Genomic DNA, 14,677 nt, shown 5'->3' on the forward strand with positions numbered 1-14,677 from the left:
GCAAACACTAAATGGTATTGTTTATTTTCTAATTAATTTGCTGCAAACTGCAAAATTCAAGTGCTAAATACGTTAGCTGGTGCGTGATTTTTAGAAGAGAAAGCAATGGAAACATTCACCTCTCATAGTCCATTTGCTTTCTTTTCATTCGAGAAACAAGTCGTGGTTTGAAAGTTTGAAAAGGACGTTGATATTTGGGGTGGGACATTCCTTTTGTGTGTTATATAAGCCAAGCAGGGATGTAGTCTCCTTTGTAAGGTTTCGTGGAGATGCAGGGAGCCTGGGACCATATGGTCTGACTGTTGAAGATGCTCATTTTTAATATTAATAGGCCAGGGATTCAAGGCCCTGCCGAGAATGTCATCTAAGTGAGGACAGCTGCTCCCATCACAACTGCTCATGGACTTTTTCCTCTGTGGGACACAACCAGGACCATGCATGCACTCAGTATGAATAGTACAACCAACCAGATCTAGGTGCAAATTCTGGTTTAGCCTCAGGCTGACTCTGTGATGTTAGGGACGGGTTATTTAAATTCACTAAGACTTAGTCTTTTTCCTCTGAAAAATAGAGATTATAATGCCTGCCTTATGGGACTATTCTTAGATCTACACAGCTCATAAGTGAAGTGCCTGACACACAGTAAACAAATAAATGGAAGTTGTGATGTATTGGAACATTTTAGGATTGGTAATAACCAAACGCTAACTTCACAAACTGAGGAATCGGTAAGTTCTCATGAGTCTTTGTTCTTAAATTTACCTAAATCCCACCTCTTCTTCTTCACTTCCATGACAAATGTTTTAGTCCTAATGCTCTTTCCCGAGGACTTTTGCGATATGTTCTCTCCCCTGCCCTAACCCCAAAGCCTCTTGTCCATTCCAGCAAGCTTGTTCTCAGGAGCATGTCATCTGATGGGACAATACATGTATTTGTAGCAAACTTTTCCCAACTGTTCACTACCTACCTCAGCGGTTCTCAACCTGTGGGTCTCGATGCCTTTGGGGGTCATACGACCCTTTCACAGGGGTCGCCTAAGACCATCGGAAAACACATATGTAATTGCATATTGTTTTTGTGATTAATCACTATGCTTTAATTATGTTCAATTTGTAACAAAGAAAATACATCCTGCATATCAGATATTTACATTATGATTCATAACAGTAGCAACATTATAGTTATGAAGTAGCAACGAAAATAATTTTATGGTTGGGGGTCACCACAACATGAGGAACTGTATTAAAGGGTCGCGGCATTAGGAAGGTTGAGAACCACTGGTCTACCTAGTCTTTACTATGAATCAGATACTAATCTTTTCTTGAAATTACCTCATTTAATCCTCACAACACCCCTTTGAAGTAAATTGTATTATTACCCCAATTCAAATTAAACACACACACATACACAAACACAACATATTGAGAGGTAATTGTCAAAGGGGTGGAGCCATGATTTGAACTTAAGCAGTCTGGCTCTAGAATCGGGCTAACAGTTGGACTTTATGCTGATCTTGAGATACTGTTCCTGCTTCGTGCAACGTGGGCTTACACCCAGGGCTTGCTATTTAGTGATCTCCAGAATTTTGACTTTCACTGAATATTGGTCATCAGGACCAAGGTAGACCTCTGAAGTTCATAGCCAGCCCACTCTAGAATCTATTTCAGTTTTCTTCTATTCCCTGTCTTGAGGAATTCTCAGTGCTGAGCATCCTGAAAATGCCCTTTGTAGGGGGCAGGGCAGCTTTGTCATCCTCAACAATATGACCTCAATGGGAGCTGTTAAAACTAGAAATTCCATGAGAGCAGAGGACACATTAGTGTTGTTCCACTCTGTATGTTCTAGTACCTACACCAGCACCTGGCACATAATTGTAAGTTAGGATTTGACTGACTGATGAATGATTGAATGGGTGGACAAATGAATGATGGTGGTAAGAATAAATTGTTGGAGAGATGGATGAGTAGACGGTATTCTTATAAAAGTGTATACTGTTGACAATAAGGGTTGATATAAAATATTTCTCTGATCTTTGAGGACTATATCTTACCTACCTTTTATTAGATTATAGTTTTCTCCCACAATTCTATTTATCTTGTTGGGTATATCATTCCCAATGGCTGCATTAAAATCCAAAGTTCTTCATATGAGATATGTAAAATCTTGGAAGCATAAAGGTTAGGACAAGATTAATCAAATTGTTTGTAAAAGAAGCAAAAAAATAATCATGTATTAATTCATTTATTCAACCAATATTTCTTGAGCATCTGCCTGTCTGGTACTAGTATAGGAGCTTAAACTAGAGCTGTTAACGAAACAGAAAAATTTTGCCCTCCTGGTGAGTACATTCTAATAGGGGAGACAGATAAAAACAAACACTCCCACTGTGTAATGATCACGTTAAGTGCCATGGAGAAAAATTAAGCAGGGTGAGGACTACAGAAATAATGGTGGATGGAGATTGATATTTAATATCAGATAGAGTTATTTTGAAATTGCATGTAAGTTTCATTCTATATTAGAATCTGAACATTTAAGAAAATTAAAGTGAGTGTAGGGGTACAACTAGGAATTAAAAGACAGGTTAATATTAGAGGTTTTTCATAAATTGATTAAGAGGAGAATATTTTTGACTTGTGAAATATATACATACATATATTTTTTCTTACAGGATTAGCATCTCTGGACTTTTAGAGTGATAGCATTTCCCAACCTCAAACTGAAAGAAAAGAAAAAGATATCCATAATCAGCATAGCAAAATGAGAGGTGGATAAACCATGCTGGGAAGACGCAAGGTCATCTGTTGAACTGTCTTGCCTTTGGTCCAGAACACAGCTCAGACTCAAGTGTTGCCCTGAATTTACCTCTACAACTTTGGTTCAAGACCCGGAGTGATGTGTTCCCACCCCAGAACACCTTGCATTTTGTGAGGCCTGAAACATGACCACCAGTAGCCACGCATGTCCCGTCCCGGCAGTGAATGGACACATGACTCACTATCCAGCCGCACCCTACCCATTGCTCTTTCCGCCGGTCATCGGAGGACTTTCCCTGCCTCCTCTTCATGGCCTTCATGGGCACCCTCCTCCGAGTGGATGCAGCACCCCGTCACCTGCCAGTAAGTACCACTGAGATCTCCTCTTTTATTTCTTCGTTGATTGGCTTAATGGACCTGAGAAAACAGGATGGTTCATATCCAGAGGGGGTTTTTATTCCATTGGATATTGGTTTCTCTTGGTGTAGAATTGTACCTTTAGTGCAATTGGCAGAAATATGAAAGAGATAAATGGTGAATTTTAGAATTTGGGTCATTCAAAACCACACTGATATTTTGCTAGATTTTATAAAAGATAATCAGCATATGCGGCCAATATACCTGAAGAAATTAGACACTTAATGATGTGAACAGTGAATTGGTCGTTGGTGCCATAAAAATCATTAATGATAACTGTGGCTTGAACATCGATTTTGGTTAAAAAGTTCCCTTTGACTATCTTACTGATTTCCCAAGTACTGATAACATGCATAATTGTTCTCAACTTCCCAGGGACCTTTGCTACCAATTCATATCACATAAGCTTTTTAAATGCCCGTGACCATTTGACTCTACTAAGCTGTTTCTTTCGATCTTCTCTAAAATGTGGGCTGTAAAGTACTATAGAACAAAAGTAGAGTTAGAATTCTTCACACTGATATGACTTATTCATAGAAAGCACCTATGTCATGTGATTTAAAAAGAAAAGTTTTGCCTGTTTAAGGACAAACTATGAGAGCCAGTGAACAACTCCACCTCTTAGAGTTGGGTTGCCTGGTTTGACATCTGGAGGTAAAAAGGCATATTGATTCCACATGCTGCACCAGACACCACAGCACACACTCCAGGTTCTTCCTGGTTCAGAGCTCGACAGGAGCATGTTAGAGCTCTTCCTGGTGATTATTTTGCATTTTGCTGCTTTTTAAAGAATTCCTCCAAATATTTGCTTGGTACTTAGACATTTTTATTTTGAAGTACTGCCTTATTTTCTTCTTTATTGTGGTATTTGTACTTTATCTTCTCTCTCCCACTACATTTTTAGCTCACTGGGAGCAGGGGGATACCTCATCTAACCAGGATCCCTTAGCTCCTGGTACAATAGTAGGGGATAGATGTTTGGATGTCTGCATGTCTGGGTGCATGATGGACAGATGAGCAGATGGATGGACAGATTTTCACTGCAGAGATGTCGATGGTAATCACAGTGTTATCATGCCTGATATATATAGACTTACTTTCCTTCTTGGAATGACCTGACTAGAATTCTTCTCTTCTGTATTTCTGACCAGAGCGGGTGACCTATAATTTTTTTCAAATGATTATTAACATTCTCCCATGCTTCTCAAGTTCAAATTGAGGGTAGACATAGCCAAAGTCGCTTCTTTGCTATCAGAAGAGATGGAAATAGTTCCTGTATTCAAAATATTGTTCACCCAATGCAAAAGATACAATGAAGTTGCTCTCAGCTAACGCATAAAGGGGGAGTCTGTGTAAATGATTGTTAAAGCCATTAAAATTTTACCCAAGTGCCTCTATCTAATTCCATAACTCAGCCAGCCTGATGGATAGCATGTCTAACACATTTCTTTCCTAAGATCAGAAGTGTATTTTGTACATGTAGCCAAGAGTTAAATAAGACATAAGTATTATTCCCCTTCTGGGTAATCTAATCTTACAGATAGCAAAGTCTTAGGTAGCTGCAGCCCCTAGGTCAGCGGTTCTCAACCTGTGGGTCGTGACCCCTTTGACGGTTGAACGACCCTTTCACAGGGGTCGCCTAAGACCATCCTGCATATCAGATATTTACATTATGATTCATAACAGTAGCAACATTACAGTTATGAAGTAGCAACGAAAATAATTTTATGGTTGGGTCACAATATGAGGAACTGTATTTAAAGGTCCAGAAGGTTGAGAACCACTACCCTAGATGCTCACAACAAATCCCAGAAACTTTAGGATTCTTTGGCTACTGATTTTAAGAAAAATGCAGAGCCTAGTTAATGGTGGGTGAGATCTTTATGCTGGCTTAGCACCCCTGACCAGTTCAACAGGTTCTCAGTATATAGATCCATCACCCATCTCTTCGCAGCTTGGAAAACTACACAACTATAAGTCAAATCAAGCCCAGCATGAGTTAGTTAATAAAGTTTTATTGGAGCACAGCCACAGTCATTTGTTTAATAATGTTTATATATTGTCTGTGGCTGCTTTCGTGCTCCAATGTTAGAGATCATAGAGCCCACAAATCCTAAAATCTTGACTGTATTGCTCTTTCCAGAAAAAGTTTGCTGACCCCTGTTTTGAAGGTAAGAGCATTGAAATAGGAGTCAAATCATTCTAGATCTAATCAGGCTCTGTCTCAAATTGGTGATGTTAGCTCTTCTCATTTCTTCGCCCAATCAGAGCCTCAGTGGCTCAGCCTGTACCCTGCATGAGTTGGGCTATATCATATCTAGGGCTCCCCGTACCTCTAAATACAAGGCTGTTCTTTTCATTTCATGATTATTAATAAAGCACACGATGCTTTCACTACCAGGTTAAACCATAAGGCGATTGCTATTTTTCTAGATCAAAATTGGTCAATCCTTGGTAGTTTCACATGATTCAACCTTAAGAAGAAGAGGGTTTGCAATTCAAAAAAGGGGGGGTATATAATGGATGACAATTTTTTTCCGAGAGCCTTAGGATGCTGAGTAACTGCACCTTGAAGGTGGCTGGAGTAGGGGTAGACAGAGAACAAGGTACAGAAAGTTCAGGCTGGAAACTTGAATGTTGGCTTACTTTGAATCCTGGCTAATGCATTGTTGTATTAGTTTTTGCTACAGACAAAGCACATGAAAACCACTCAGATTGAAATTATTGAAAGAAACCACTGTTACTAATGCAGTCAGTTAGTTGGCCGTTGAATAGGGAGCTGTCTTTGTTACAGCTTATGGTTTAGAAGACCGGGGAACAAGGGTAAGGTCTTAAAAGTTGCACACAGGCTCTCTCTTGGCTAAAAATAAACTTAGAGTTTTATTCATGTCCTGAGGTTAATTAGGGAAGTAGCCAAATTCTATAAAGTCACAATTACTAACAAAACACATGCTTGGGTGAAAAAGCCGGCTAATCTGGAATGCAAAGGGAACAAACATTTTGGGGAATGGCTCCATAAAGAGGGTTCTGTCATTGAACTCTATGATTTGCTGGTGTTTCTTTCATAATCTGTACACATCTAGATTCTCCTGCCCTGTAACAGGGTTCTTTTAGCATCCTGTATTATAAAGGCTCAAGAACATTCCACCTTAAAGGGATGTAAGAGCAATTTCCATTGTGGCTACTGATGTTACACCCACTCCCTACACTCCTGTCCATTTACTTCTAATTCTCTAGTCACCTGTCCTCCTAGATTAGAGCCTGAACTCTGCATATTTAACCACTCTTTTCCTATAATACAGATGTTCCCCCTTCTCACATATCAATATATGGCTATTTAACCTGTTCCAGTTTCTCTCCCATCAACTCTAAACTATTTTTATTTGAAGAATAGTCTTCTTTAACTATCATATTCAAGTATTTTAAGGATGAAGGAGAGTATAAATGATGAAGAAAAGTTGTACTATAAAGGGATGAAATAAGATCATCTCCAAGGCCCTTTCAACTCTAGCATGTGATGTATAGTCAGATTTTTTTCCTGGTCTCCAAGCTATTTGGAGGCAAAAAACTGGTATCTCCTTGTTTAGTGCCTGCTGTTCTGCAGCATGAAGTTCTTGCTATTGGTTTGACCATTTGTTGCCATTCACAATTCAGAGGGAAAGATGTGGCCATTTTTCAGAAACTGTGTTCTCCAAAACCTTCTATCCTAGGGAACAAATGCTTCATGCTTTCAGGAGAGAGATGAATTTGAAGCAGCTTCTACGTGTGCACATTCTTGTCTTTGCGTTCTGACTTAACTCATGTATCATGGAGTCTCTGTAAGCTTAGAAATCAGGAAACGTATAAGAAAAGAGGGAGTTTAAATAAGTAATACAAACACTGCCTTATATCAAGCACTTCCTGGATCATCCACTAAGCACATAATGTATGTCATTCTTAATTTTTTATAATAGTCTCCCAATTTTGATCCCAGGCCATGAGCAGCAGCCCCATTTTATAGATGAAAACATGAGGCTTAGAGAAAGTAAAGAGCTTACACAGCTAGTTAATGTGGGAACCAAATTTCAAGGCCAAATCTTGGATCCACCAAGTGCATGTCTTTCCCTGTGGGTTGGGCAATGAAGCCAACTTAACCCCTCTGATTAATTGCATGTATCATGTGCAGTGAATGGGTATCTCTTTCCCAGGATGCTTCAGGAAGTCCTTAGAGATGAAGGGCATTGTAAGGACCTCACAACTTCTTTAGTTTCACCAAGGACTGTGGAAGCAAATATCATGTTTCATTAAAATAGGGAGATGAGGGTGGACCCCACTGTCAAGGAGTCACTTTAGATGCCTCTGCTTAGCTCTGTCCTAGGAGTAGAGAGCTGGTCACCTTCAGGCAAGGGTGATTTCCAACAAGAACGAAGCTGATAATGCTCTGCCAGGGAACACTTAAAATTTCATGTACCTGAGCTCTGTGAAAATTGGACAACTGTCTGTCTGTCTCTCGTTAGGTTCCTTTCATGGCTGCTTGTTCTGTTTTATTGCCACACATGTGCTTTTTTATAGGTTGTTGTAAGCTGGAAAATATTGTTAAAAGTTTTGGCTTTAGAGCCACTCTCAAAATGATCTCAGTTTAACTTTAGCATCTTAAAATGAGAGTTCTTTCCCTGGTTCTTTAATGACCAGAAAGTGCTCTCCTGTCAAAATCACAAAATGGGGTTTATGCTTTAAAAAGGCACAACCTTCTGGAGAGACAGATTGTGAGTCTCAGAATTACCAACGACAGGACATAAAATGAGTTATATATATATATATATATATATATATATATATATATTGTTTTAAACCAGCCGTTCTCAACCTATGGGTTGCGACCCCTTTGGCGGTCGAACGACCCTTTCACAGGGGTCGCCTAAGACCATCCTGCATATCAGATATTTACATTACGATTCATAACAGTAGCAACATTACAGTTATGAAGTAGCAACGAAAATAATTTTATGGTTGGGTCACAACATGAGGAACTGTATTTAAAGGTCCAGAAGGTTGAGAACCACTGTCTTAAACTAAGAGGAGTCTTGTTACCCAACTTGTCTAAAGCAGTGTAGGCTGCCTCATTGGACTTCCTTACTGTGTGTTAAGGACAATTGTTTCTGAGGTGTTAATCTTGTTTTAAATACATGCAGATTGATGATAACTAAAACCAACTCATTAATTCCTATTATCCATCACCCTTGCTCTGTGGTCTTGTCTTCTTTCTACTGTGAGTTATATTTGTCCTTAAACATATACAATGAACCCATTGAACAGGGATCATATCTCATTTTAAGATGTCTGGGGCTTAGTATATTATTGGTATTTAGTGGATACCAAATAAAACATGCATATATATATATATATATATATATATATATCATGTATACGTTTACATATATATACACATACATGAATAGGTCATATATATGTATCCTTATTTTTAAACCAAATAAAAATAGGGTAAAATAAATTTGTTAGGAATTTGAATAAACCAATTATAACTATTTGGCCTATTTCATCTGCCTTCTGTCATTGGATACTTTGAAGTTCTGAGGCTGAGGGAGGGAGGTAAATGCTTTTACCTGGATGTTTAGAAACAGAGTTTACATATTTGGGATGATTGAATAGTTCTAATGGTCTTGCATAGGCCTAGAGCCACATGTGTATTATATGAGTTCATTTGTTAAAGGTATTGATTATTTGTGTACAGTGCCTCTCTTCCCCCAAGATAAAAGAATTTTTGTGTCTTCTTAATATCTCAATTTCCCCAGACTCTCTGGTTGAGTACAGTGTGTACTCAACTCTAATGAGGAGTTGGGCTCATTCTGTTTGTTGAACTTTACCCCAAAGGGATCAAGAGTATGTGAACATGAATTAGAAACAAAAGGATATTGTTCAATTTTATCAAATTAACTACAATGCCCAAAGGAGAATCTCAACTCTGGAAGTGTGTTCTTAAAGACAAATAGGCTTTCAGTCCACAGAGCATATCATAAAAATAGGAATGAATACCCTAACCGGTTTGGCTCAGTGGATAGAGCGTCAGCCTGCGGACTCAAGGGTCCCCGGTTCGATTCCGGTCAAGGGCATGTACCTTGGTTTGCGGGCACATCCCCAGTGGGGGCTGTGCAGGAGGCAGCTGATCTATGTTTCTCTCTTATCGATGTTTCTAGCTCTCTATCCCTCACCCTTCCTCTCTGTAAAAAGTCAATAGAATATATTTTAAAAAAAAATAGGAATGAATTTATCTCTAAGTTATCCCACCAATGATTATTCCTAGGGAGAGCATGTTTGGAAGAATATACAAAAAGTTATCTACTTATTAGATAATTAAACTAAAAAAAAAACATTTTTGACTCTATGAAAATTGAACCTGTAAAAATTGGAATTACCACAACAGTTGGCTATGATATATGAGAACTTCAATGTGTTCCAAATTTGTCTTGATGAATTCATCAATCTGCAGCTTCTATAGATTTCATATGGTCTGTTTTTCCCCCATTGCGATGAATTGGAGTGATGGGAGATTGACTTCTGTACAGGTAGATGGACATGAGGACAGATGGAATCACCACCAGGTGACCATGCTCCGGGCCATCTTCAGGATGTAGCTCAGGCAGTCCCACAGAACCTCTACTAGTAAAGACTTATGCTGAGTCAGTAAAGTGATCATTGCTTCCTATTCTGTCTTTCTCTGTTTTTCTATTTTGGCTCCCTCTGGTATTTGAATGATTCTTGATCATTTAAACTGGAAAGAGAGAAGGGGAGAGAGAAGAGGGAGAGGGAGACAAGGAGGGAGGAAAGAGAGAGAAAAAGACTGAAGACAAGAAAAAGACAGAGAGACTAGTTAATTCTATTCTTTGAGCTCTAGGCCACCTCTAAGAACTTGAGGCCATCAGGTCAACCAGTGGCTAGGTGGTACCAACAACTCTCTTGTGGGGTTTTTTTAAACTCTGGCATGAGAATAAGGATTACAAGTAGTTACCATTTACTTAGTTAGCTACAGGTGTTACCTCTTTTTGCCAACTGGAAAAGAGAAATAGAGAAACAATGACCTAAGTAACCAACTTTCATAGGTTGCTTAGATACAATTGTTGAAACTGGGTTTGACCTCTTCTTGCTTTGCATAAAGCCAGTTTTGTGTGTTTTTTAACAAATCTATGTTGGCGGTGGATATCAAGGCAATAAAAACATTTTTAAAACAATGCATCTGTCTTCACGGATGTGGCAGTCCTACTGGGAAGTCATAATTACATAAACCATTTAGCTCTAAAAACCCTGATTGCTCTTTGCTCTGTAAGGCCTTGATTTTGTAAAGCTTGTGACATACCTTCCCACCCACACACCCACTGTGCATGCTTTGATTTATGATGCACGTTCTATTCTGCTGTCTAGTTGTTTTCACAACTTTCCTCCTCTGCTCCTCTGTTAACCTGATGCCAGACACATGTTGGAAACTCACTGAAGGTATGTGGAATGACTGACTCAGTGGTTCTCACTGGTCAGGGGTTTTGGGAATTTGTGGATGGGCTTTTGGATGTCACAATGAGAGAGCCCTCTGGGCATTTAATGGGCAGGGGTGAGGAGGCTGAATGCCCTGCACTATGCACAATAGTTGCAAATAATAAAAAATGGTCTCATATGCTTGTGACTTCTCAATGTCTCACCAGACTCTTACATTAAGAGCTCCCCGGGAATAAATTATGGTTAACTAAAACATAAACCATAACTCCATTTTATATTGAAATTTAAAATATTGTGTGCTTTTATTATACCCTGAGTTATTTAGGACTGTAATTGCTGTGTAAATCAAGTGTAGGCTGACTTTCTTTTTTGGGGGGGAGACATTTCCAAGAGTCACCCACTATTTCAGAAAATTACGTCACTGAGGACTGCTGTGTTTGGTATTTGAGACACCAATACCATACATTTTTTTCAATCTGTACTGGTAGCTAAAACATTCCTATCATTCTGCATATAGAGGCAAGCATCTTACATTCCTTTATGGCTTAGGCTTTACACATTGAAATAACTATTATTTTATCATAAATTATTTTTAAAAATTCTTCATCAATATTGTATTATGGGAATTATGTTAACCACTTTGAAATTATATGTGTATGTGGCCTCTATTATCTATAACTTTCATTTTGAAATAGTAAAGCAGGTGTTATAAAATATGTTACTAAAAGAAGCATGGATTCCAAAATGTTAAAGATTACTGGAAAGAATGAATCGATGGATGGCTACATGACTGAATCAGTGGAAAATGACTAACAGTGCCAAGTAACGTGCTTAGAAAGTAAATGATGTGGCCTGGCTGGTGTTGCTCAATGGCTGAGCGTGGACCCATGAATCAGGAGGTCATGGTTCAATTCTTGATCAGGGCACATGCGTGGGTTGCAAGCTTGATTCCCAATTGCCAAAACCTCAAAAAAGCTATTGTGCTAATGAAAATGACCACTTTCCAATGAGAATGTATAGTGTTAATTTAGTGCTGAGCTATTTTACCAAATGCCCATAAGCTTTGCAAATGTTTAAACAAAAAGTTTTAGGGTGTTTTGGAAGCAAGGACAGTGGTTATCTGTGGCCCTGTTGACACGGATGACAGCAATAAGTTATTTAGCTGTGACTTTGTGGTGAATCCTGAAATGTGGTGCTGTACAGGGTGCTGCCCAGGGACTGCCCTAACCTCGGGGAGCTTACAGTTAGAGACAGAAGTATCAATTAGGAAAGGCTTGTCTTATCGAACCAAAAATGGTGTTAATGGAGATCATTTAAGGAGGGGGGGATGGTGCTGCTGGAGGTCGGAGGTTAGAAATGGGTCAAGAGAGATTGCTATTTCCAGACCCCAATCTATGTCCTTAAACAAGTTTTGTCTTTGTTTTTTTTTAACATTTTAGGTGCTTCAGCTTCCTCCCCAATAAAATAAGGATACTAATAGCATTTCGAAAGGGTTGTGAGGAAATTGTCATCAATTGATACATGTGAACTACTTGTAACAGTGCTATAACAGTAGAGACTCAGTACATGATAGCAGTCATTATTATTCTTATCTGTGCTTTACAGTCAGAACCCATCCACTCCGAAGCAAAAACCTTCGTTGTCACAGGACTGTCATTCTGTCAACTGTTCATTCTAATGATCGCCTCCAAAGCATACAGGTTGTTCTACACACCATGTACCTGTCCATATTTCTTAACTGTCTATATCGGGCATGTGGAAGTTTTCACTCCACAGTTTCTACTCTGCCAAGACTTTCATTTAAACTTCAAAATTCTCCAGGGGGTGGTTTTGAATTGGGCATTGGAAAGGGCTCTCTTTCGTGAGTCTCCATGGCTGCTGAATGATTGTGTGTTTGTCACAAGGATTTCAAATCCAAGAAATACATGTGAGGCTGAGGTTTTCTTTGGCAGAGGAGCTCCCTTCAAGGCCAGGGAACTTAGGCCAAGACTGAACCATCCTTTCCTCTGAGGACCTGCAGACGCTGCGGGTCTCCGGCTGTAGAGACCATCTCTAATGCGTGGTGTCATTTCAGTGATGTCTATAATAAGGTACATTTCTCAAACAACGTGGTTTTGCTTCTATTAATACCAAGCTACTCTAATGTCAACTGCTTAATGGCTACACAGTTGGCCAATCCACACAAAAAACACCTAAAGGAAAAAAATTAATAATGACATTTCACATAAATAAATGGCACTTTGGTGAGGATTGTGTGGTTAGAAGGAAAGCTACCCTCCAGCCTATTTAGTAAACCCTTTTTGTTAGACTCATTTGATGGAATATTTGATAAAACAGGGATTTTCTTGAGTTCTGATGGAATTCTCTCAGATATGAAATGACCTTTACACCATCCTTGATCCCTGCCCTGATTTCCTGTAGGTAATCCTTCACGTGTTAGAAACAGACAGGAGAAAGGAAAAGTAGAGAAAAAATAACAATAGCCCAGAACAGAAAATACCCATATTAAAAAAAAAAAAATTCCCAAGAAAACATTTCAGCCTTAAAAGTAAGTAATTGTACAAATACAAATTTAAAAATGAAATGCAAATTAAGATTTTATTTCTTGCTCTTGAGAAGACCAATTTTTAAAAGAAAGTTGCCATTGTTTTTCAGGCTAGGGAGCAATAAATACTCATATACAGCCCTGATGGTGAGAATGAAAATTTATATGTTTTTTCTATGGAATAATTTTCCAGTAAATGGTAAAGGCCTTAAAATATTCATAATGATGGCTTTGCATTTTTGCTCCATGAATTTATTCCTAAGAAGTAAATGTTTTAGTGTGCTTGAATAAACACAGATATTAGCACAGACTTGTTTATAATTAAAGAAAAACTGGAGACAACCTTCCTGCCTAATGAAAAATGATTAAATAAAATATAGAGTGAATGAAAATAATAAGCAGTTTTTAAAAATTTTTATAAAGAAGTGAATATATTGACATGAAAATGTCCAATAGGTAAAACAAGTTATAGAAGTAATAGAATATAGTTTTAAGTATTCAGAATACTTATTTTTTTAAAAAAATATATTTTTATTTATTTTAGAGAAGAAGGGAGAGGGAGAGAGAGAGAAAAACAGCAATGATGAGAGACTATCATTGATCGGCTGCCTCCTGCACGCTCCACACTGGGGATCGAGCTCGCATCCCAGGCCATGTACCCTGACCAGGAATCGAACTGTACTGGTTCATAAGTCGATGCTCAACCACTGAGCCACACCATCAGGGCTTATTATCCTTTTTTAACAGATATATATGGTGTATGTTTGGGAGTGTTTATTTGGGTTTAGGACAAAGTTTGGGGATCATAGTAATAGTATTTAGTTCTAGGTTATGGGGTTATCCATGATGTTTTCTTTTTTTTAATTTTTTTTTTTTTTTTTTTATTGATTTCAGAGAGGAAGGGAGAGGGGTGAGAGAGAAAGAGAGCATCAGTGATGAGAGAGAATCATGGATGGGCTGCCTCCTGCACGCCCCCTTCTGGGGATAGAGCCCACAACCTGGGCATGTACCCTGACCTTCTGGTTCATAGGTCAATGCTCAATCACTGAGCCAAGCTGGCCAGGCCATGATGTTTTCTTTATCTTTATTCAGTGATCATGACTGTCTTGCTTACTGCGGTATCCTCACTGCTTAGTAGTTGGCACATGGTAGGTGCTCACTAAATGTTTGTAGTATGAATGAATGCCTTAAATAACTTGCGGAATTAATTAAAATAAAAGAAGAGAGATGTTTCAGTGAGTTAATTCAGTGTATTCAATTGAAACAAATATCTTACCTAAATCAGAATTCTTGCCTTCCAAGGGCCAAGTAACACATTAAAGGTATTCATGTCTGATTTCATTTCCAAGAAATTAATCCTTCAGAGAGATATTTGCATTTTGAAATGGTAACTTTTAAGTTAAGATGCTAACTGCAGTGGTGAATTTCCAAGGGGATCATTTTGGAATGATAGTTATTCTATCAGCTTCTTCAA

General features: G+C 38.5%; 1 protein-coding gene across 1 annotated transcript in view; it reads left to right on the forward strand.

The window, feature by feature from the left end:
- RARB (retinoic acid receptor beta) overlaps positions 1-14,677 on the forward strand; it is a 637,926-nt gene that overhangs the window by 284,135 nt on the left and 339,114 nt on the right. Inside the window, exon 4 of the mRNA XM_036332777.1 lies at positions 2,672-3,119. Within this exon, the coding sequence (XP_036188670.1) occupies positions 2,942-3,119 (178 nt within the window). The 5' untranslated portion in view covers positions 2,672-2,941. The remainder of the gene's footprint in view (positions 1-2,671; positions 3,120-14,677) is intronic.

The sequence above is a fragment of the Myotis myotis genome, unplaced genomic scaffold (assembly GCF_014108235.1).
Source record: "Myotis myotis isolate mMyoMyo1 unplaced genomic scaffold, mMyoMyo1.p scaffold_m19_p_13, whole genome shotgun sequence".
Taxonomy (NCBI): domain Eukaryota; kingdom Metazoa; phylum Chordata; class Mammalia; order Chiroptera; family Vespertilionidae; genus Myotis; species Myotis myotis.